At 45.0% G+C, this 22070-nt stretch overlaps 1 protein-coding gene across 2 annotated transcripts in view; it reads left to right on the plus strand.

The window, feature by feature from the left end:
* The window catches only part of LOC146859171 (myosin regulatory light chain 2B, cardiac muscle isoform), a 164326-nt gene that overhangs the window by 99377 nt on the left and 42879 nt on the right, over nucleotides 1-22070 (plus strand). For both annotated transcript variants that reach the window (XM_085649845.1, XM_085649844.1), the window contains exons 3-5: nucleotides 4369-4444; nucleotides 6299-6403; nucleotides 13202-13280. In XM_085649845.1, the coding sequence (XP_085505971.1) occupies nucleotides 4369-4444; nucleotides 6299-6403; nucleotides 13202-13280 (260 nt within the window). The remainder of the gene's footprint in view (nucleotides 1-4368; nucleotides 4445-6298; nucleotides 6404-13201; nucleotides 13281-22070) is intronic.

Raw genomic sequence — 22070 nt, forward strand, 5'->3', positions numbered from 1 at the left:
GATGAATGCCTAAGAATAACAGGACAGATGAGCGTTCACTCAGAGTGGGTCATACCTGGTGATACCTGAACTTAGGGAGAAGAACAGTGCAAAATGCAGGATTCATGCCTGAGAATTACTGGACAGAATCAGTGGTGGTTGGTACCTGAGGATAAAAGAACCTAGGGAGAAGAACAGTGCAGGATAAAGTATTCATGCCTGAGAACAACAGGGCAGGCGAGGATTGACTTAGGAGTGGTTCACAGCTGAAGGTAACAGACCCCAGGGAGTAGAACAGTGCAGGATAGAGTATAAATGCCTGAGAACAACAGGGCAGACGAGGATTGACTCAGGAGTGGTTCACAGCTGAAGGTAACAGACCCTAGGGAGAAGAACAGTGCAGGATAGAGTATTCATGCCTGAGAACAACAGGGCAGGCGAGGATTGACTCAGGAGCGGTTCACAGCTGAAGGTAACAGACCCTAGGGAGAAGAACAGTGCAGGATAGAGTATTCATGCCTGAGAACAACAGGGCAGGCGAGGATTGACTCAGGAGTGGTTCACAGCTGAAGGTAACAGACCCCAGGGAGAAGAACAGTGCAGGATAGAGTATTCATGCCTGAGAACAACAGGGCGAATGAGGATTGACTCAGGAGTGGTTCACAGCTGAAGGTAACAGACCCCAGGGAGAAGAACAGTGCAGGATAGAGTATTCATGCCTGAGAACAACAGGGCGAATGAGGATTGACTCAGGAGTGGTTCACAGCTAAAGGTTACAGACCCCAGGAAGAAGAACAGTGCAGGATGGCAGATGAATGCCTAAGAATAACAGGACAGATGAGCGTTCACTCAGAGTGGGTCATACCTGGTGATACCTGAACTTAGGGAGAAGAACAGTGCAAAATGCAGGATTCATGCCTGAGAATTACTGGACAGAATCAGTGGTGGTTGGTACCTGAGGATAAAAGAACCTAGGGAGAAGACCAGTGCAGGATGGGGCATTCAAGCCTCAGGACAGCACATTTAAATTAGAGGCAGGAATTATTGGGATGATGGGGGTGGGGCACGATATTCAAATATGATGATGAAAGTTCCAAGTCCTAAGAGGAAAGTGCAGCGACAGTGGAGCGATTCACACCTGAGGATAAACAGTGCATGGAGGATTCACAAAGATGCACACAGCCTCAGCTTGCATATGTACAAGTTCTAAATGTGTGAATGTGGCATGACATAATATTTGGCAGTTCCTATTTGTGTCTCTCGATGCTAATGCAAGAGTGATGTATATCTGATTAAATGAAAGCATATATTCTTCCTGGACCAGCCAATGAAACCATGAATACTGCTCAAAGCGGCCAATGAAAGCCAATGATAACACAATTGCTGCCTGTGGCCTACAAACATTGGATATTGCCTGGATCACCTAAAGTGCGCATGCGTATTATCTGAACCAGTCAGTGCAAGATATATTCTTCCCATTTCAGACAGCAAAAGCATTTTTTATCAGTGATCGATGCAAGTACAGCATATTCCCGGTATATCCCAGCCTGTTTGCTATTTACTGCCCTGTCAGTTAGCTGCATAACCCATACATTGAAAGTACTGAGTAATGGTACCAAAGTGATTTTACCAGATACATCAGCTACCGCAGAATTATCCTACCCACTTCTACCCACCATCTGGATCAGACAACTGAACTATGCTTGCATGTGGCTCCGCAGTTGAACATGTTTGTTATCTCATTGTGCCCAGGGAAGCAAGTTTGCTCCACAAACCAGCCAGAGCGGGCATTAATGGTTCCCCGATGGGCCAATCAAAGCGTGTTCACTGCCTAGTCCAGGTAGTGCAGTGACGCACTGCCCGAGTCAGAATGTTCACTACCTGAGCCAATCAGTACAATAATGCTTGTCCCCTGATTAATCGAATAGAGGCGTGCATGCCTACTACATGTTTCTGAAGTTACAGCATGCTTACCATGTGATTCGGTGTGACGTAGGTGTGCTTTTACAGGCATGCTTTCGTGCCTCATACCTCGTAGACCTAGTGGAAGCATGTTTGCTGCCTTATTCTGTGAATGAGGGCATGCTCGCTGACTGATGTAGAAAACGAAAGCATATTTAATCCACGATTAAGCCAATGAAGTGTCTTTCTACCGGAGTCAGCCAATCAAGCGTGTGTGCTACCTAAATCAGCGAATACAGGCACGCGACTCTTCCGACTCAGCCAATGGAAGCAGCTGCAGACTCCTTTTCATTTCAATGGAGGCCCCTTTATCCACCATGGAACCGTGCATAGTAGCTTTACCGGTTAATGATGCTGCGCATTCTGCTGATGCGAACATTCTCACTTAGAGTCCTGCAGTAACAAAAAATAGTTTCTAGCTCAAACTGTTCTATTGTTACTAAAAATAAAGCGACATTTGTAGCCGCACAGTGGACAACTTTTTGCCAATATTGACACGCCACCTTTCTATTGCTTACTGCTATAAATGGGCATTAAACTAGTAGAAATGAGGTGCCAGCAGCACCCAGACAGTGTTAACAAGCAAAAGAATGACAAAATAATGAAGTATTAAGATCGCAAAATGTGATGCCTTGCGCAAAATAATTTGCCTTTTCTTGCCGCATAATTTACTCAACCCTGCCACATAATTTGGCTCTCCCCTGCTCCATAATTCCAGTTGTCCTGACCATTGGCTTTAGGACTCTTACCACTAACCAGCGCCTGATGGTAACACCCCAAAAACGGAATACACATTTGGTACATCAGATGCAGTGTTAGTACATTGTGTTACGCACTTTTACCACATATTGTTTGCCCTGGAACTCTATAGCTAGAGCAGGGGTCTTCAAACTGAGGGGCGGCCCCTCCTGGGGGGGCCTCTAGTGATCCCAGGTTAGGGGTGGAGGGTACCAGGCAGGGCTGGCTTTTGCACTGGTGGCGCCCAGTGCGACAATGTCTTTTGGCACCCCCAAAGACCCCCTCAGTCACAGATACCCTCACCACCACCTTTTAACAGTCTCCATAACCTTTCTCTCAGATGCATTTAATTAATTTTATGGCATCACTCATAAAAGTGAAGGGTGTAAGAGCACTTTACATAACACACACACTACACAGAGGCAATCAATCATAGGTGTGTAAATCAGTGTGTAGTAAATGTTACATAAGACAGAGGACAACAAGGGGTGGATTCACATGTCATCCATCCAGGCAGGCAGTACAGTTGCAGAGTACTTGGTCTGGAGAAGCACAAACTCTGAATTCAAGATGTAACACAATGGTTTGGGGCTCTCTTTAATAACAAGAACTGATTTGTACCGAAATGAACCCTTTTTGCAACATTAGAATAATGAAAGTCTGGGGAAAAAATCCATTCGCTCTAATCTATACCTTGAAGTCTGCACGCAGTTCTCTGATGACAGATAATAGCTCACTGTAAACTGCAACAAACAAAAGCAAGTCTCTGACAAAAGCAGTAACCCACTGACCTATTTACATTATATTAACTTTGTGATCTGCCTGGTACATGTTCTTTGCAGCAGCAGGCATATTAACCCTCTGAGCTACCTTCAAAACTTCCATAAGTCAAAACTTCTACTTGACAAAACTCTGATCTTGCAGGAAGAACATTAATCACTGGAGTTTTCTTGGCATTTTAATTGTTGACTGAAAATTGCTAGACGCCAGGAAGGAGGCAGCAGGTGCTTTTAAGCAAACAGTCACCCCATGTGAAGTCAGCACCCGGTGCGGTGGCACCGGTCGCACTGCCCTAGAGCCGGCCCTGGTACCAGGCTCTGGCCAAACCAAGAATTCTGCTGATAGCAGTGCTTTGTTTCAAGTGGGAAAAAATGAGTGGCAGTAAGCCAGTCTGTCATGGACCATCACTAAAACCTTTTGTCATTTATACCCTGGATGGGAGGAGGTGTCAACAGAGAACTGGACTCCAAATATTCTTCAAAACGCCCACCCCCTTCTCAAATAATCACACTGAGGCGTAGTTAGGCCTGCTTGACGAGAATAGTATGTTTGGCAATCATTTTTTTCATTGCATTTTTGAAAGGGGTAACAGAACTTAACTGCCATGTTTGAATAAGTTTAGACATATTAAACATTGCCAGTTTAATAAAATAAGTGTAAAAAATTCTAAGGGGGCCCGATGATTTTTATTTTTTCACTGGGGGGGCGCAGCATTAAAAAGTTTGAAGACCACTGGGCTAGAGGTAGCAGTGGTGGTTACTAGTGGTGTTAATGTTATAACCCCATTGGAATATTACTGCTGAATTTCAGACCCCGCTTTATATAAGATTGTAGCATTAATAACTGTAAATTGAGTGTGGCGGGCGTGTGACACTATGAAGGAATAACACAGTCTTCTGTCCTCTCCAGGCATTCACCATCATGGATCAGAACAGAGACGGCTTCATCGATAAAGGGGACCTGAGAGACACCTTCGCTGCTTTGGGTAAAACTGCACTAAAGGCAATTTTGCAACGAGATGTGCCAGACAATAGATCAGTCATTTCACCCAAAATCATAGAAACGCGACATAGCCATGTTTAGGGGGCACCTCTTGTTTGGCCTCAGAACGGGCCAACTTGTTTACTTTTTTATATTTTTTAATAGCTCGTTATTTTTTATGGACGCCTTTTTTTCCTTTATACAACTTGATATTTAAAGGGGCTATCTAGTGAAGAGAAAAAACACAAGCCCCTTTACCTAACAATCATCAACAATAGACGTTCCAGAATGCTTCTTTGATCATGTCTGCTTGGGTTCTGAGACCGTCTGTGACATCATTCATTGATGGCCCTATTAATACTGTCAATCTTAGGAGAGTTCAGGAGGTTTTCCCATAGGCAGGTGCACGCCACGTCACTAAAACCATGGTTCTTGCGAACACTGGAGTAGCAAAAGTGTCAAAGAAGAAAGTTTGACATCCATCGCCTGATACGAGAGTAAAAAAAATAGCTACTTATTACGAACCATCTTTACCTGCTGCACTAGTGATAGCTACATCCTTGGCTCCAAACAGCCCAAGTCACAAAGACATATTTATTAGATTGAATATATAGGGCCAGATGTATCAAAGGCGTTTGCCCATTCTGTGTCTATGGAGAAATGTGTTGATACATATGGCCCATTGACTCTTAATTTACAAACACAATGCTCTCAGAAAACAAAATTAAGAAGCAACAATTAATAAATTATAGAAATTACAGAAACATTCACTAGCGCTGTATATTTAACTGAAAAATTGCACACTCATAAAATACAAGCTATATGTATTAGTGTATATGTGTCTATGACAATAGACAGAAATGACAGACTAAAATGGCTTTTAAATAAAAAATAAAAAGAAGGAAATATAAACCTAAAGACAGCAGCACTATATACACTCATAACCACGGGGGGTATGCAGTTCTGTGGCTGCAATGTTTTATGCATAATTACGGATTTTACTGCACTTGCCACATGGTCCACCCTGCATAATTTGCAGATCTTAACCAAAAACAAAGGCGTCAGGCCCTTAGCAAAGCTTCACTGGTCACCTTCTAGCCGCTGATTGCTGAATTGGGGAGTTATCTGTTCACCACCACCAGGGCAGCAGTTACAAGCTTTAACCCATGAAGGGCTCCAAATGTTTTTTCTCAGGAGAATTCTCGGAAAGTTAGTCGCAAGTTAAGTAATCTCTAGGTCCTATTTTGCATTTTACGTTTTCTTACATTTTTCTTTCACTTACTGGGGCAAAGGGATTCTATGTATCTCCTCCCTTATTTTAATGTATTATTTCCTTTTAACGCGACTCTCTTAATTTTTAATTGCGTCTTTCCAATTTGTTTTCCGTTTTTATCACTTGTACCTGCTTGTGTTTCCTTCTGCTCCTTTTAATATCCGACATACATTTCCGTTAGTATTTCCTTTACCCTTAACCATTTCTACTTGTCTCTGTTCTTGACGTTTCTTTTTCCTCCCTCGCTTTTGCTCTCCCGATCTAATTTTCCTGAGGAATTTGTGTTCTAAGTTAATGACACAGGGAACAGCACACGTCACCCTGCAGGTGTGAGGAACGCTCCCCTCCAAACCATGCATGCCTTCACCCCTGCTTTTGCCCCACTTCAGATGTGAATAGCTGATCCGCAATTTAATAGGGGGCGTTGATTTTCCTCTCAACATTACTGAACATGTGTTTTTCCCGCCCTTACGGTAAAGTGTTTTCAATACCTAATGTCTCCCTGGGCAGATGCGTCAGGATTCTCTGTTTGCTCTTCCAGGTGGGTTTTTAGGGTTAGTGTCTTCTCCATGTTTTGTGTTTCAGGACGCATCAATGTCAAGAGCGAGGAACTGGAAGCCATGGTGAAAGAAGCGCCCGGAGCCATCAACTTCACCGTCTTCCTCACCATGTTTGGTGAGAAACTCAAAGGTATATAGCCTGGCGACCATGTTTTCAACTGCAACCCCCAACCGAGGTCAGGTTCTTGGTTGGGGACAAGAAAGTGTGTTGTGGGTGCTCGTGGGATTTAATCACATGAAAAGTGGCGTACAAGTGGAAGGTAGGTTAATTGTATCCTGCCCGCAAGAAAGGAAAAGGGCAGGGCAGACTTCTACCCATCACAAATCTCTGCCCCAGAGGAGCAGGTCTAATGGGCTAAGAGGCATCAGGACTCAATAGCAATGAAAGGATGGACTTCCCCCCCACAATGTCCAGCATGAAGCCGAGAAATACCAACGGCAAGGCTGATTTGAATAACACGCATGTTCTGTTTTTGGAAGCACCGGAGAGACGGCTCTGATCATGTTGCAAAGCAGGTCAGAGAGTGTTTTCGTCCCACCGTCCTGGACAGACTGAAAGCAATAAACCAGACTCTTTGTGGAACCGCAGAGCCGTGCAGCCTGGTTGGCGTAGGTATGTCTTGGTTTCACAAGACACTCCCTTAAATTCCCCTATTAAAAAAGGCTCATGCGGACCATGAATGCTTCGCAAATTTCAGCCCAGTCTCATTGCTGCCAGCAGCATCAAAGGTGCCGGAGAAATCGGTAAACCTGCAACTCACCACCGATTTATCGGAAAATAAGTTACTACACCCCTCCTCAGCAGGGTTCAGTGCCCGCCACAGCACCAAGACCACATTATTAGTGGTCTCAGAGTCCATTAAGTGTAGTTTGGATTTGTGCTGGTGCTGTTGGACTTGTCAGCAGCGTTTGATACTGTGAATCACAACATCTTGCTGCACAGGTTAAAACACTTGGGAGTCGTGGGCTCTGCACTGAGCTGGTTGGGCTCTTTCCTTGAAGGACACACGCAGGTGGTATGGTTGAAACCATATGCTTCGGGAGGTAAAGAGTTGAAATATAAAGATCATCTCTTATGTTGATTATACCCAACTTCTGCCCACGTATGATGGGGAGCCTGAGAGGGCGAGGGCAGCCTTTGCCAATTGTCTGGTGGCACAAGATTGGCTGAAGACCAATAGACCACAGTGCCACCCTGATAAGACAGAAGCCTTATTATTTGGGTGGGATCCTCTTCCTGGCTGTGTTGGGCCTGGCCCACCGGTGTCCCCCTGCCCCCACCTTCAACGGTGGCCAGAAATCTGGGGGTGTGTTGTTTGATTCCCAGCTCTCATTTGGAGCACAGGTGTCGGCAGTGGTGAAACACTGTTTTGGGATTTTTCGCATGTTGAGGAAGTTTCTTCATTTGCCTCCTCGTGAGGCCCAAATTATAGTGGTCAGATCACTGATTATATCCAGGGTGGACTACGCGAATGTCCTGTACCTTGGTCTCCTGGAATATCTGATCCAGCGTTTGCAGGTCATGCAGAATATGGCAGTCCGCTTATGATACAAAATTCCAAAATACACTTCGGTGTCATCTTTTTGGGGCAAACTTCACTGGCTGCCAATTCATCAGCGAATTAGGTATCAAGCACTGACCCTAACACACCAAGCCCTCCACAATAGGGGACCTAAGTGCCTAAATGAACGCGTCGAGGCACACTGCCCTGCGATGCATACTGCCCAGGGAGGCTGTTGCGCTCTAGCTCTGTTGGTCTTATTGTGACTCCTCACTTTCAGAAGCAGCATCGGGGAGGTTCCTCCTTCACGGTTAAAGCAGCTAATGTGTGGGATAAATGCTGCATCATTTTAGACGGATCCCTAAAGAAGAAGCTAAATTCAAAAAGGAGGGGAAAACTTTCATATTTAGACACCAGTGGAAAGTATGGGCAGCGATCTCCGGTCTACTCACCTTTTGCATGACTAAAAGCGCCGGGACACTCTTCTGAGTAGCCGTGCGCTATAGAAATGCTCTTCATTGACTTTTAATCTCTCCCAGTTTAATTTCTAAATGTAATCTGAAAAGACTAAGCGCCTAATTACGACTTTGGCGGTCCATCGGTTCGCCAAACTCACGGTGGCGGTGCAGTGAAAAATGACCTCTATGTCTGCCAGTCTAAATCGGTGGGTGGACATCGAGTGCAGCTTCCGCTGGTCTTTACTCCCTCGGGCCATTGGAGGGGTGTAACCGTGGTGCAGACAGCGTAGTCTCCACCATGGGTACACCTATAATCTGCTAATCTGCCTGTATCTAAACTCAGAGGGCGAACCATCAGCATGGTGGTATGGATGTCCCTCGCCGTTGTGACGGGATATCCTTACTACCAGCATTTGAATCCGCCTCTAAGGTGATATGTGCTGCTCCAACTAGACTGTCGACGCTACCATGTGATTGGCTTTCAGAAATAGGTGCTCAGTACCACCGAACACTGGCACAAATAAAGCTCCTATTTTCTCTCCCTTTCCTTTCTTCTCACTCTCTTCTTTGCTCAGCTTCTCATTCTCGTCCTTGTACTTTCCTTTCCCCTTCCTCACACCCCCTTCAGCCTCATTCTCCCTTCCTTTTGCTGTCTGTTTCTCTCCTCTTTCTCCATCATTTTCACTCTGCTCTTTGCTCTCCATATCCTTCTTTCTTACTTCTTTCTTCACTCTCCTCTCCTTCTCGCCCTCTCGCCCTCCTCTTTTTTATCTCCTTCCCACTCCCCTCTCAACCTTTCTTTCCACTTCCCCTTCTCTGTACTCGTATTCTCCCTTTCCGCCCTACTAACTCTTTGCTGTCTCATGGGTCATGTCTCTCTCTTCCTTCCCCTCCCTTCTCTCCAATTTCCTCCTTTCTACTGTCTGTTCTCTCTACCTCTTTGTTTCTGCTTCCATATGTCTTCCACAACTCTGTCTCTGCCTTACTCTCCTTTCGTTCCCTTCTCATATTCGTTCCCTTTTCCTCTCTCTCGCTCACCCGTTCCTTCCTCCCGCTCTCCTCTTTTCTCCCTCTTTTCCTCTCTCCTTTCTCTGCTCTGTTACCATTCTCTCCCCCCTCTGTCTCGTTCTTCACTTTGCTGCTCCCCTCCCTGTGGTACACCGTGCCCTCGGCTCCCCACCGCTCCCGTACGCACAGTTTGCCTGATTCCTGCTGGCCATTCGCAGAACAGGTTTTTCATTTGCGAACGGGAGAGACTCACAGCTGCTTTTGTCACGCCCTTCTGGTTGGGTTTGTCATGCAAACTGAACCGAGCCAAAAACACTGCGCATTCCCAATCAAAACTAATTGGGATGCGAGGCCTTTGTAGTGCAATTATAGATGGAGACCAGGCCGCCGGAAGTGACTGCGGGTGAACAAAGTATCGTTTTAAGAGCCGGGAGGAGGGTCTCCTTCGAGCTGGCGACCCTGGGGGAGGGTCGTAGGATGGAGAGGGGAGGTGGCATGACCCAGGACTGAGGAGCCGGGTGCCCTGATGCCAGACACAAATTGTATTTATGTAATGCCAACCAGATGAGAGTGTTGTTAGCATACAAAAACAGAGATCCTGTACATCAAAGCCACCACTTTATTTACCAGCTAATCAATAATGCATGGATAATTCCATCTTCTAAAACAAAATCCCAAGAACAGAATTTTTATTGCTGCATAGACGCGCCGGTCTGCCCAAGGAAGTGCGCGGGTATCAACTTCATCTGGTGCCCCTCACACTGCCGCCATGTGCTGTGGAGGCCTCGTATGCATGTGCGTCACTGGCGGTGCGCTTCGCTTGGGAACCCAAGCGAGGACTTGAAGGAGTTGGCCTTTTGTAGGCTCCTAGTGCCAACACTGATGGTGAAGGCCCTGAAGAGATAGCACTGATCTGTGGGTCTTGAGATCAGTGAGTGACATACATGGAAGGTCATTCCGTGACCGCGCACCTTCCACCAGCAACGTGGACACGTGGAATCCCAGTTCAACTAAAGGCAGCGCGTCACAGTACTCAAGTGGGTCTACTCCACAGTACCTTCCTTGCAGACACAAGCCGCTACCAGCGCCATTCACTACATAAGACGTCAGATTCTACCCTAGCCGTGGTCACCAGTGACGTGGCAGCGAGTAAGAACCACGGAACACCTCTGGTATATGGTCCGGTCCAGTGTGAGGTACATCAATACCGGTTCAACTGATCATTTATTGTATTGAACTACACTCAAGGGTGACATCAACAGAGGTTTGAAACACAAAGATAACTAAGTAAACCTTAAAAAGCACTTTTGTGAGAGAAAGACAAGGGCAGGAGAAAATTGTTAGACATGGGAAGTGAATTGACATTTTGGAAGGAATGGAGCCCAATAAAGTGAACATGAGTTAGTAAGGAAAACTGGAATCGCGTTACGATCTAATGTTGAAGGTATTTCTTTACAGTAAGCTGTTTCCAGCAGATTCAATACACCATGAGAGGCTGTAGGGCAGGATTATCCAGTGGTAGTCCAAGAGGATCCATGCCAGGTGTTCGAGATATCCACATGGGATCCAATGATAAGCAATTATTCTGAATGGGATATATTTAACTTGTTAGTGGTTATCATAAACATCTGTGTTTGACGCATCCTTTGTGGACTGATGGTAAACACCTCTGGCACAGTGGCACATTTGAATTTTAAACTCAAAGTCAGCAATTTATTTGGAATATTTCGTGTTATCGTGCTGTGCTGGGACTGGTAGAGCATTTGTTGGTCAGGTTTGGAATAGCACGTTTCTTTTCTCTAGATTATGGGAAGCCAGATCAATATTACTTTTCCTGAATGCGCCAAGATACAGTGACAGAGATGATGAGAAGCTGTATAGTGTTAGGAGCTGTGGAGACGGTGCCTGCTCTGAGTGCCATGTAGTATAGTGTCATGGTAGTGAAACTGCTGGGTGCGGAGGAATGTACTTAATTCTTCCAAAAACAAATCTGGAACATTTTGGCAAGAAATGCACTTCACAGTAAATTGTGACTCACTGTCCACATTGCTAAAAAAAATTTCTAATTAAATTGCAAATAAATATTTGAAAAACGAATTCACTTATGTCAATTGCAAACCATTTGTTGAAAACAACAATTTCATCCTTTTCTAGTAACATAACTAGATCACCAGACACAGCAGCTAGATTGTCTACACATGGTCCATGTGTAACAACCTGCAGTCCAGCTTGAGTTGAGATGGTAATTGCCACACGAGGTACCCATCCAAAGAGTTTACGTAAGATCTGAGTGAAGAGAATGAAGGGGCAAACACAAGGTATATTGTTTGGTGGATACAGTACATATTGAGCGAGCCCTGGCAATACCAATAGGTCTGGCTTATAAATGCACTGTCAAGCCAGACCCAAAAATTCATGTAAGTCTTTTTTTTAAAGAATTTATTTATTAATGTTTCAGATATACAATATACTGCCATAACACTGAGACATCCATGTTGTACAATAGCAGACACCAAAGTGTTAGAAAAAATATGTATCATAATCAAGAATCCACCTTTACTGAACACAAACGTAAGAGGCAGGCCTCTCGTGAATATGCCCCTCAGTGTGGTCATCTCACTCCAGGTCAATACGGATACTGTCTCCAAGTCCTGAACTGTTCACCTACAAATCATTGAATTCAAGTCTTTTAGTCTAGTTAGTTTATTGGTGGTAAAACAAGACTACAACACCCAGAATACATTAAGCTTTTGCAAAAATATCTAGGACTGAAAACAGAATCTGGACCTGGCCAGAGCCACTAGAGCAGGGTTGTACAGTATTGTGGTGTGAGGAATGTCTGCCCAATATTAAGGATATCCACATTGAATACATTTGGATTCAGTGACTTTATTCAGGAGTCTTCTACACAGATGGGTACCAAGAAATTCTGCCATGGAATCGATCCAGCTCTCGTAGACCTACACCATAGACCTGTGATCTAGAGATGCGTTTGCCAATGCTTATTCACCTTCCTTTAACCTTTTCTCACCCTGGGTAGCTCTTCTCTCCTGGATATGTGCTGGAAACTCCTGAGGGTGTCCTTGGAAATGTGTACTTTGACTCAGACAGTAGTCTGACAATAAAGTTCATATTGCCAATACAGCTCTGCTCATAGCACTGTCTGGGCACTGTTACCCATCTGGAGTATTTAGTAATGTCTGTAGATCAAGGGTGTCCAGCATATGTCCAGGAATGCTGAATTCATGCGTGATTTTCAGTATAACCACAGACTATGGTAATGTTAGCGAGATATGTATATTACACGTCCTAATATTGGTATAGCCGCACACCGCTGTGGGAGTGAAAGTACCTTTACACCGTAGATTCGAGTCTGTATCAGCCTGACGTTTATTGTCTGGTTATTTGGTTTGAGTAATCAAGCGCAGTTGTGCTGTTTCTATGTGTATGATGTTGTGGTAACTGTGTCCTAGTTTGTAGTAATGTTCCATGCCATCTGCTTAGGCTGGCATACGCAGTGCCCAGCTGGCAGTGTGTGGGTTGCATAGTTGCATCTGTGGTTTCAGTATATACTTTTGTGGGGATTGGGTTGCTGTTGCTAGCTATCTTTGATGTTCATGTGTTTTTTGTCTAGTGTTCTGTTGTTACTTATTGATGCCTGTAATGCTGTAAGCTTGGTGAAACTCACCTCTAAGTATATCTCAGCCCGGTTGGGTGGATGGGGAGCTTTCTTCCTAATGGATCTTTTGTGTTGTTCCTAAGTGGTTGGTGCTGTTGCGGGGCATAGAAGTGCAGCATAGGATGCGTGTGTGCTGTTCTTTCTAATTTGTTCTGATGGATGATACGTGTATTTATTATTATATCCTAAAAACCTGGCATGGATCCGACCTCCCTAGATCTGCTCCAGATGAAGTATGTGCAAGGCTTAATTTTGTAACATCTCCATGTCTTTTGTTTCAGGCACAGACCCAGAGGAAACACTTTTAAACGCCTTTAAGATTTTCGACCCCGATGCGAAAGGCCATATTAGGGCAGACTAGTAAGTTCATAAATTCTATGTCCTTTTGCATTTTTGGTGTTTGGTGTGATGAGATTGTGATCCTACCCCCTGAATTGCAGATACAGGAATCCCATGACGCATATATTCGATGACAATCAATGCATCTAATTCAATCGGCGTCATAGGGCTTCAGTGACTCAAAATTATTCTTCGAACACTCCTGCTCTTAAGAGTGACAATACTCACTTTGGCATCTGAGAGAAGCTTTTGAAAATGTAGGCCTTTACCAAAGATTTTTCACCGAGTCAATCGTATTTATTCTCCAATCCCTGATGAGTGAGCATATAATAAATTTAATAAATGCAAAGTATGGGGGCTAATTGAACGTTACGTGCCAATCTCAAGAGAGAACAATTTTTTCTGTTACTTTCAATCCACCGATTCATTGAGGTATCACCTCCAGTTCCCTGGGACTCTTTCCTTCTACACCGGGGTCGGTCTAAGATTCATCCTAAATGCATGTATCACGAGACGGGGCTGTATTTTGTTGCGCTCTACTTCATTGGTACCCAAACTGTGAGTCGTAATCCACTGGTGGGTCACCAGCTGATTTCTGGTGGGTTGCGAAAGAGTAATAAATAAAGATGCCACTGTCAGACCATGGGAGGAGATACAAGATTAAGGATTCAGCTGGTGCACCGCCTCTGGTTGTCGCATGAATCTGTGTTGGTGTTTCGTGCTTCTGGGTATCACCTTCTGAACAAGGTGTAGAGTACTGTAGTATCAATAGCACCCCCAAATGCTTGGGGTGTGTCTCCCGGGCACAGAATTCGTCCTGATTTCAAGTTTCAATAGTTTCTCTTATGTTCAATAAATCAGATGTAACCCATGGAATTTTCGATGCTGTTTAATATTGTTGTTAATCACATAAGGCACATTTCTAACTAATATACAGAAACGCAACTCGCGGCTTATCGTTAGCACAGATTCACGCCCTTCAGAGACGCGTACCAACTACTACACATGAATAATTCACTATATTTTAAACTTTAAGCTGCACCGGGCACATTTTAAACGCGGTGACTGGCATTAACGTCTCTACAACGACCTACACAGGGCTATTATCGTTAGCGTTTCAATATAACCAAGACCCATATCCACTAATGTACAAATTTCTAATGCGGGCAGAAAGTTGGGCTGTTTCACATACATCCAAACACCGTCGGAATTACTTTTCATACAAAGTCAGGTTTTAAGAATGTAAATATTAAAAACAATAGTATTCTTCTGTATGACATAGATTTATAGCAGAACATTTTATTCATAGATTATCCCCTGACGAAGGCGGCACACCGAAATGCATTTGGTTTGGAAAACAAAGTGAACAAATATTGGATCTAATACAATGCATTCTGGAAATTGAAGTTCATCAATAAATATTGTGATTAACATCAATATTAAACAGCATCGAAAATTCCATGGGTTACATCTGATTTATTGAACATAAGGGAGATAAAAGATCCCACACACACTCTAATGTATCGTACAGGATTGACCACGTGCTGTCGCGATCCCATTCATTTGTACCCTCCGGCCGCACCTGGCTTTGCCCAGATGTCAGGTTGCTTGGGGGTCACAATACATCGGAGAGTGCCGGGTAGCTCACTACATCCCATCCAATGTTAGTTCATAACAAGACCCCCCGGGGTGCTTGGTGGTGCATACAAAATCTCAGAGTTGTTGGCTAAGAATTGGATTAGGGCGTAAGTCGTACATTTGGCTGTGAGCTGATTCCAGAGATGCTCCCGTCTCATTGGAGTTAATGGCAGCCTGTATTCTTGGGTGGGTTGGGCTGGTGGCAGTGGTGGATGCAGGTTCAGGCCCGGTATCTTGGCTGGTAGTGGTCAGAGATGGAGTTCCCTGTTCTTCTTCCCTTTGATCAGTCCATCCGTTGTAGTCGTCACTTCTCTAGTTCTGTCCATTATGATCTCTTCAGCTGCCCACCTTCTCGAACCATTACACCTTACGAACCACCGTTTCGGTACATGGATGGGCTGACACCAAGGTACCATTCACCGCGGTTACAGTCCATCACCCTCTCTCATTCAGGATGCGGAATGTCCCACCTGGTTGTTGGTTACAAATCAATACCTGGTCTCCTGGCACCAGATCAGCCTTGGCTTTTCTGCGATAGCTACTCTGTCATTGGTCTTCTGACACTGCTCTTCTGTGCCGCCCAGGCCAGACACTAGAGTCTGCCATAGCAGTCTCATGGGACTCGTGTCTCTACTAGACCGTATCAACATCAGCGGCCCATGGTGAGCACCGTATCGTGCAGTGAGGCGTGCCCCGGTATGTGCGCAGGATTCAATGCTGGCTCACCTCTGAATCTGCACCTTCATCTACAGCTAGACACAGGTCTTTGTTTAGGGTGCATATTAATCACTTTACATCACCATTGGCCTTCTGCATTGAGTTGTGAGCCTCTGGCGATGGATTCCCAGGTGTTCCAGGAACTCCTCAAACTCAGCCTCTGTAGTGAAGGTCAGCAGTGTCTCTTCGATGATCTTGACTGCTGTATCTTCCTTGGAACCCCAGACCCATTTGACGGTTGTCTTTGTCAAGGCTCTGAGAGCATTGCTAGGGTAGGTAGGAAGTGTTCTACAGTATGTGGAAATATCCAGGAAGTTGCCTACTTCTGTTGCATTGCGAGGAGCGGGGGGCACTGGATCGCCTCTGAGTTCACGGGGTCCAAGTTCAGCCTGTCTCTGATGAAGACATAGCTAAAGAATTCGATCTGGGACTCAAAATACAATCGCTTTTCTTGGTCGCTGAGCCACTGTAGGACAGCCCGCAGCCAAATGTGGTGCTCCTCAAGGATGGATGAATATATGAGGATGTTGTTACTAATGTTCATCACCCTTTGCAGGCCAGAGAGAGTCTTTTGCTGCCAACGAAATCCCTAAGTTTAACAGTTTGTACTACCAGAGCCGTAGGTGTGTTGAAAAGGTTGTGATGTAATGGCTTTCTGGGTCAAGTAGAAGTTGGTAATAGTAGGGCGAGAAGATCAAGCTTAGAGAATCAGTGGGCTCCATTAAGACCTACTATTATGTTGTCTGTGATGGGAGTGATGTGCCTCTTCCTCTTGATGGCATGGTTGGGGAGGTACTTGTCAACGCATAGCCTGATTGTCCTTGGTTGTTTCGATATCGCCTTAGTCACCATTGGTGAGACCCGTAGAGTGGGGCCTGATACCTTTTCAATGACACCGAGGTGTTCAGGTTTTTCAAATTCGTGTTCCACTAGTGGGTGGAGGTGGAATGGTACCCTTCTGTGCCGGAGTTCCATTGGTTTCATCAATATGTCGATGTGCTATTTAATCGGCCCTCCCTTCAGGCATCCTTGCTGTTGAAGCAGCTGAGGGAAGTGTTCCAGGATGCAATCGAATTGCAGGGCATGGACTTTTCGTGCAAAGAAAACTAACTGGAGGAATTCCACCATGTGACATCCCAATACCGTCTCTGCCCCTTTCCTTGGTAACATAGAATTTGCCTGGCGCCTGTATGTTGCCATGCTGCACAATTATATCAATTACACTAGCAGAAGAGATCTTAGGCTTATGTAGATGTATATCTTGGTCTTTGTTGTTGATTGTGTTGGTCAGGGCCTAGGGCGGTTGTACTACCACACATTCATGACATTTACTGAAGCTCCTATGTCGATTAGCGCCTTGACCACTGTGCCTATTATCATCACTTTGCACACCAGCTGGGGTCTTCTGCTGCCTTTCACCGGTACGGTTTAGGATATGAGGAATGCATCCTCTTCCTCGGAGGGGTCAACCCCCTAGTCATTGTGTGCTCACGAAGTGCGACTCCTAAAGTTGTGTCGGTCTCTGTCATCGAGCTTGAGATTGCAGATCACAACCGGGGGCTCAGATCACCCTCTCACTCTATGCCTTCTGCCTCCACTGCTGCAGACCCTGGTGTAGCGATTAATTTTCCTGCAGCTGGAGTAGCTCTTGCCAGGGTAGTTCTCTGGTGAATGTACCTCCACGCCACAATTCTTGCATTGGTTGACCGCACTCGTCGGTGTTGGAGTAGGTCGGCTCTGTATGGCGTGGACCATCTTGGTCTTGTCGGACTGCATCTTCCTTGGGCAGGGTGGGGCCAAAGACCTTGCCTGTGTCACCTCTACCTCTGAGGTGTGAGATGCCAAGTCGTGGGACCATGCCAGAACTATGATGTTCTCTAAGTGAATACCTGGTTGGTGCAGAATAATGCCTCTTCGAGTCACTGAGCTGCAGCCTTGTACGATTTGGGACTGGACTTCCATGGCCTGGTCATTGGCGGTACACATGTTTGCGAAAGCTTTGTGTCCTCTTGGGGTACTTGTGAGGCGGGCTGGTGAAGCAAGGTTGCCAGCGCCTCCTAAAGCATTGTTGGCATCGTCTGCCATCCTTGGTATGCTGGCTTGCGAAAGTCACCATGTGTGCAGCAGTGGCGATCTACCAATGCATGTGGCACCTGGGTTTTGGGGGTTGTACCCTTCCTCCTCCTGGGAGACTGGCAGAAGTTGTTGGCAAAATGGCAGGCTGTGTAGGGGTTTCTGACTGTATGTGGGGTGGAGTCACGGGTGACATTGGGTGCAAGCGACTCACTGGGTTGTCCGGACATCTCTGAGTGGCAATTCGCAGTCAACTGTGCACTGATGGCCCTGTAGCACCCTTCCAGCGGGCTCCTTCCAGGCACTGGTCCACCTCCTCATGATCGTGACCTCGACAGGGCCCAAACCAGGGAACCCTCTTAGCTGACCCCAGGGGCACAGGCAAACCACCTTAGCTACTGCAGTGCTTCGCACCAGCCACTAAGTGCAGGATCAGGAATCTAACACAGGGGGTGCTAGAGAGCTAGGAAGGGCCATCCAGTATGTGGGATTCCTTGAGAAAAGCGGCAGCCTAGAGGTTCCGTAGCTGCTCCTGTCGGGTATAACTGGGGAAAAGCATCGTCCTCAGGGAGAGTGGGTGCCTGTGCACCAGGGAGCATCTCCATTCCTCATCGCCTGCGTAAACCTGTGGTACTGGGCAGCAGTAGCGGCTGGAAAGGAATAAGGGTGGTGAGGTGGAGGGGGGAGACAAAATAAAAAAAAATCCACTTTCCTCTTCCGCCGGCCACGTCTTACCTCCGCTTCGGGCAAGTCCCAGAAAGCACCCAGTCTTCCCATAGCCAATCACAATGCTGCAATGCAGCATTATGATTAGTCTGAGCATCGTGGATCGGCACTCAAATCAGGACTGGAGACCTGGGCATGTTCCTCACCAGGTCAAAGATCACACATACACACTCTAATTTATCGTTGAGGACTGACAACGGAAGGTCACGGTCCTGTTTATTTATTCCTATAGGCTATGCTTGGCCATGAGGCTACCTGAGGTTAGGGGCCATCGGAAAGAGCTGGCCGACTCACCACAATCTTGCCATAATTGCTGTATTTCAAAGACTGAGGCCAAACGTCGGGCTATGTTCTTTGATGAATTGATGCTTATTTTTTTTAACATGGAGACTGGTGTTTGCTTTTCTTTCTCTGACTGCAAAGTGAAATTAATTTTTGTAAGTAAACTATGTGACAGTCTTGCTGTGGTACATGAAATATAAAAGGAAAGGCTGTAGGATGTAATTTATGTAACACAATACGATTTAAGTAACTGTAAATGAACTGTACTCATTTTTCAGAATATGTCACAAGTTTGAAAAGCAAATAAAAAGAAGCCACTTTTTAGTAATTCCGACGAGTGATGGAAAGAAAGACTTTAATAGGATCAAAACAAATCAAGACACTTCTACTTGGTGAAGGACAAATAATAACTATTCACCGAAACCTCATTTGTGTTCTGTATAGTTTCATCAGTAAAACTGTGTCTGTGCAAATTCATTGACCATTTCAATGAAAATTAGCTATCTGTGAATGACACTGCTCTGCTGCACGATGCTTCAGTAAAATATTTGCGACAGGGTGCTCCAAAATGTACCACCAGCAGCATACTAACCCGTACCATTCTTCTGCTCAATAGATTTGCAACACTTTGTGGGAAGTTAGGATTTTTTACAACCCCTATGACTTCAGTGATTTAACATTGATGCCAGCACCCCCAGTGTGAAAATGATTCCAGCATCACTGGTGAAGGAACTGAACTATGCCCCCAAGTTCAGTTTTTAAATAAAAACCCTTGCAAGTATCCCCAAGTAAGCTTCGGGTGATCCTTAGAGTATTACTCACACACACACACACACACACACACACACTGCATATACACACACACATTGCATATCCACACACACACACTGCATATATACACACACACACTGCATATATATACACACACATTGTATATCCACACACACATGCATTGCATATCGCATATATACACACTGCATATACACGCACACATTGCATATATACACATTGCATATCCACACACACACGCTGCATATATACACACACACACACATTGCATATCCTCACACATATGCATTGCATATCGCATATATACACACACACACACACATTGCATTTTGCATATATACACACGCAAATACACATATATTTATATATATATATATATATATATATATATATGTATATATATACGTATGTAAATATATGTGGGTTTCAAAATGCATCACTGAGCATTGTATTAAAATAAAAAGGGATCTGCAGCCTTAACCCCACAGATGTTTTTCAAATGCGCTAATATCACTGGTATCTACACAAAGATTTTTCAGAAGCCTTTTGTGATTTTATTGAACAGATACCACAAGCCAGCACTCCTCTCTGAAAGGTGCTCCAGCTCTAGTGCAGTATCTTGGCCACAGTCTGGTGAAGACATACTGAAGGGTGTGCCATTTACAAACCTTTTTTTTAAAGTATGTTATTTCTGACAATTCACAGCATTTTGAAAGCATGTCTAGTATTACATTATAAAAATTATAAAAATCACCACTGCCTCAGGTCCGTTAGAGGTAGGTGGGTCGCACAAGTTTCTTCTAAAAATTAGGCCATGACTCGGTTCGGGAAAACTGAAGTAAAATCTTCCTCAGTATTCCAAAGTCAGCTCGAGGAGTAGTTACATTTTATTCCATCCAGGATCAAATCCTGGATGGAATAATATTTCTGTGCGTCTGATTTGCCATTAAACCTGCCATGAGATTTCTCTTCTGCGCCCGGCCCTCCGCGTTTTGAGTTGCTTTCCAACCCCCCACTCACTCCTTCAGGTGATCCGTATCCACCCATCTTTACCCCGGACCTCTTAGTTCTTGAGTTCATTGGTCTCTACATCGCCAGCTTGTGCAAAGAGCTATTTTGCAGCGTAAATGCCAAAATGTACTGACCTGTCATAAGCGACATCCAAGCTCTTAATTTAAAAATGATTCAATGTCCAGCCCGCGCCTCTAGAGTTCTGTTGTATTTGACTTCATGATTCAATTAGTTGATTATTTCTGACACCATCTCAAATCCAGATTCTACCAATGCTGCCTCTTCTTTTTCTTAAAACTCATTATTTTCTCAATGCTCTAATATCCTATGTTTGATCGATTCTCATGTTATCTCCCCATGCCTAACCTACACAAATGCAGAATTCACCTCCACGCCTGCGGTGAATTCTATAGGTTTGTTTTATATAAACCGCCGTCACAGTGGTCATACAAAGCCATTTAAAAGGGTGGTGTGCGTCTGTCATTGCTGCCGGATACTTACGGCAAACTTATAAAAGTTTGAACTTTTTCAGAAACAAACTTCCAAAGCTGGAGTTTGTTTTTGTAAAGTAAAAGCTAATGGCCCCAACATATTAGGAGCTTTCTCTAATTGTGTTGGGGGGTAATTGTTATTTTTATTGTCTCTCACCATCAGGATATTCGTGGTGGTGATAGACAGTAAAAAAAAAAGCCACCTGACTGCCCATTCTACAATGGCCAAATGGTCGGATGGCTTACCTCCGATGGCCCATACTCCCATGGGCCTTCAGAGCAATGTTTGCCATGAAAGAGGATTCTTTACACCATTGGTGTAACCCTGGTGGTCCGCCCAACTAAAATTGGCCATGTGTACCAAGACTTTAGCAGCCAGGGTACTCCATCTCCATTGCAACGGATTAACTTGTCTGCCAAACTCTAAATCGGGCCCAGAGTGGTTTCAAAGGAGCCACAGTTTGAGCATGACCGTCAAAAGGGGGAGGGCAACATTTATTTATAGATTTTGCATTTGTTTACAGAGTTTTATATAGCACAAACTTGACCCAAAACGAGTATCAGAGCGCTTTGCATAGCACCAGTTGCGTTACACGAGGACACATTCATTTTTTGTTAGGCACAGGGAGATTAAGTAATTTGCCCAGAATCACAAGATGTTCAGTGTCATTGCCAAGACTCGAACCCAGTTCCCCAGATTCGAGGTCGGACGCCCTAGCCGGTAGGCCAACTCCTCTCCCCTTTGCGTTGCAAGAAAGCATGCTATCTTCATTAATATGGAGGTAGAGCGTGGGGCCACACCACTAGATAGAGCCAGGTGCCATGCTTTCTCTTTCCCTCAAGTACATTTTTTTGACTACTTGGAAATGTGGTGCTTGTTTCACCTGGGCAAAGCAGAAGCAGTATCCGGAATGCCCTTCATTGCCTTGTGGCCCTAAATAGTAACAAGCCTGAGTTTGAGGATTGCTTTTGTAGAGGAACCGATTTGGAGTACTAAGCTGTTGACGGAGCGGCTGGATGGGAAAGCGGTAGCCACCTATTTAGTACCACTCGACTTATGTCTCCCTTGGGAGTGATACGGGGA

Source organism: Triturus cristatus, chromosome 3_2 (genome assembly GCF_964204655.1).
Source record: "Triturus cristatus chromosome 3_2, aTriCri1.1, whole genome shotgun sequence".
NCBI classification, from domain to species: Eukaryota; Metazoa; Chordata; class Amphibia; order Caudata; family Salamandridae; genus Triturus; species Triturus cristatus.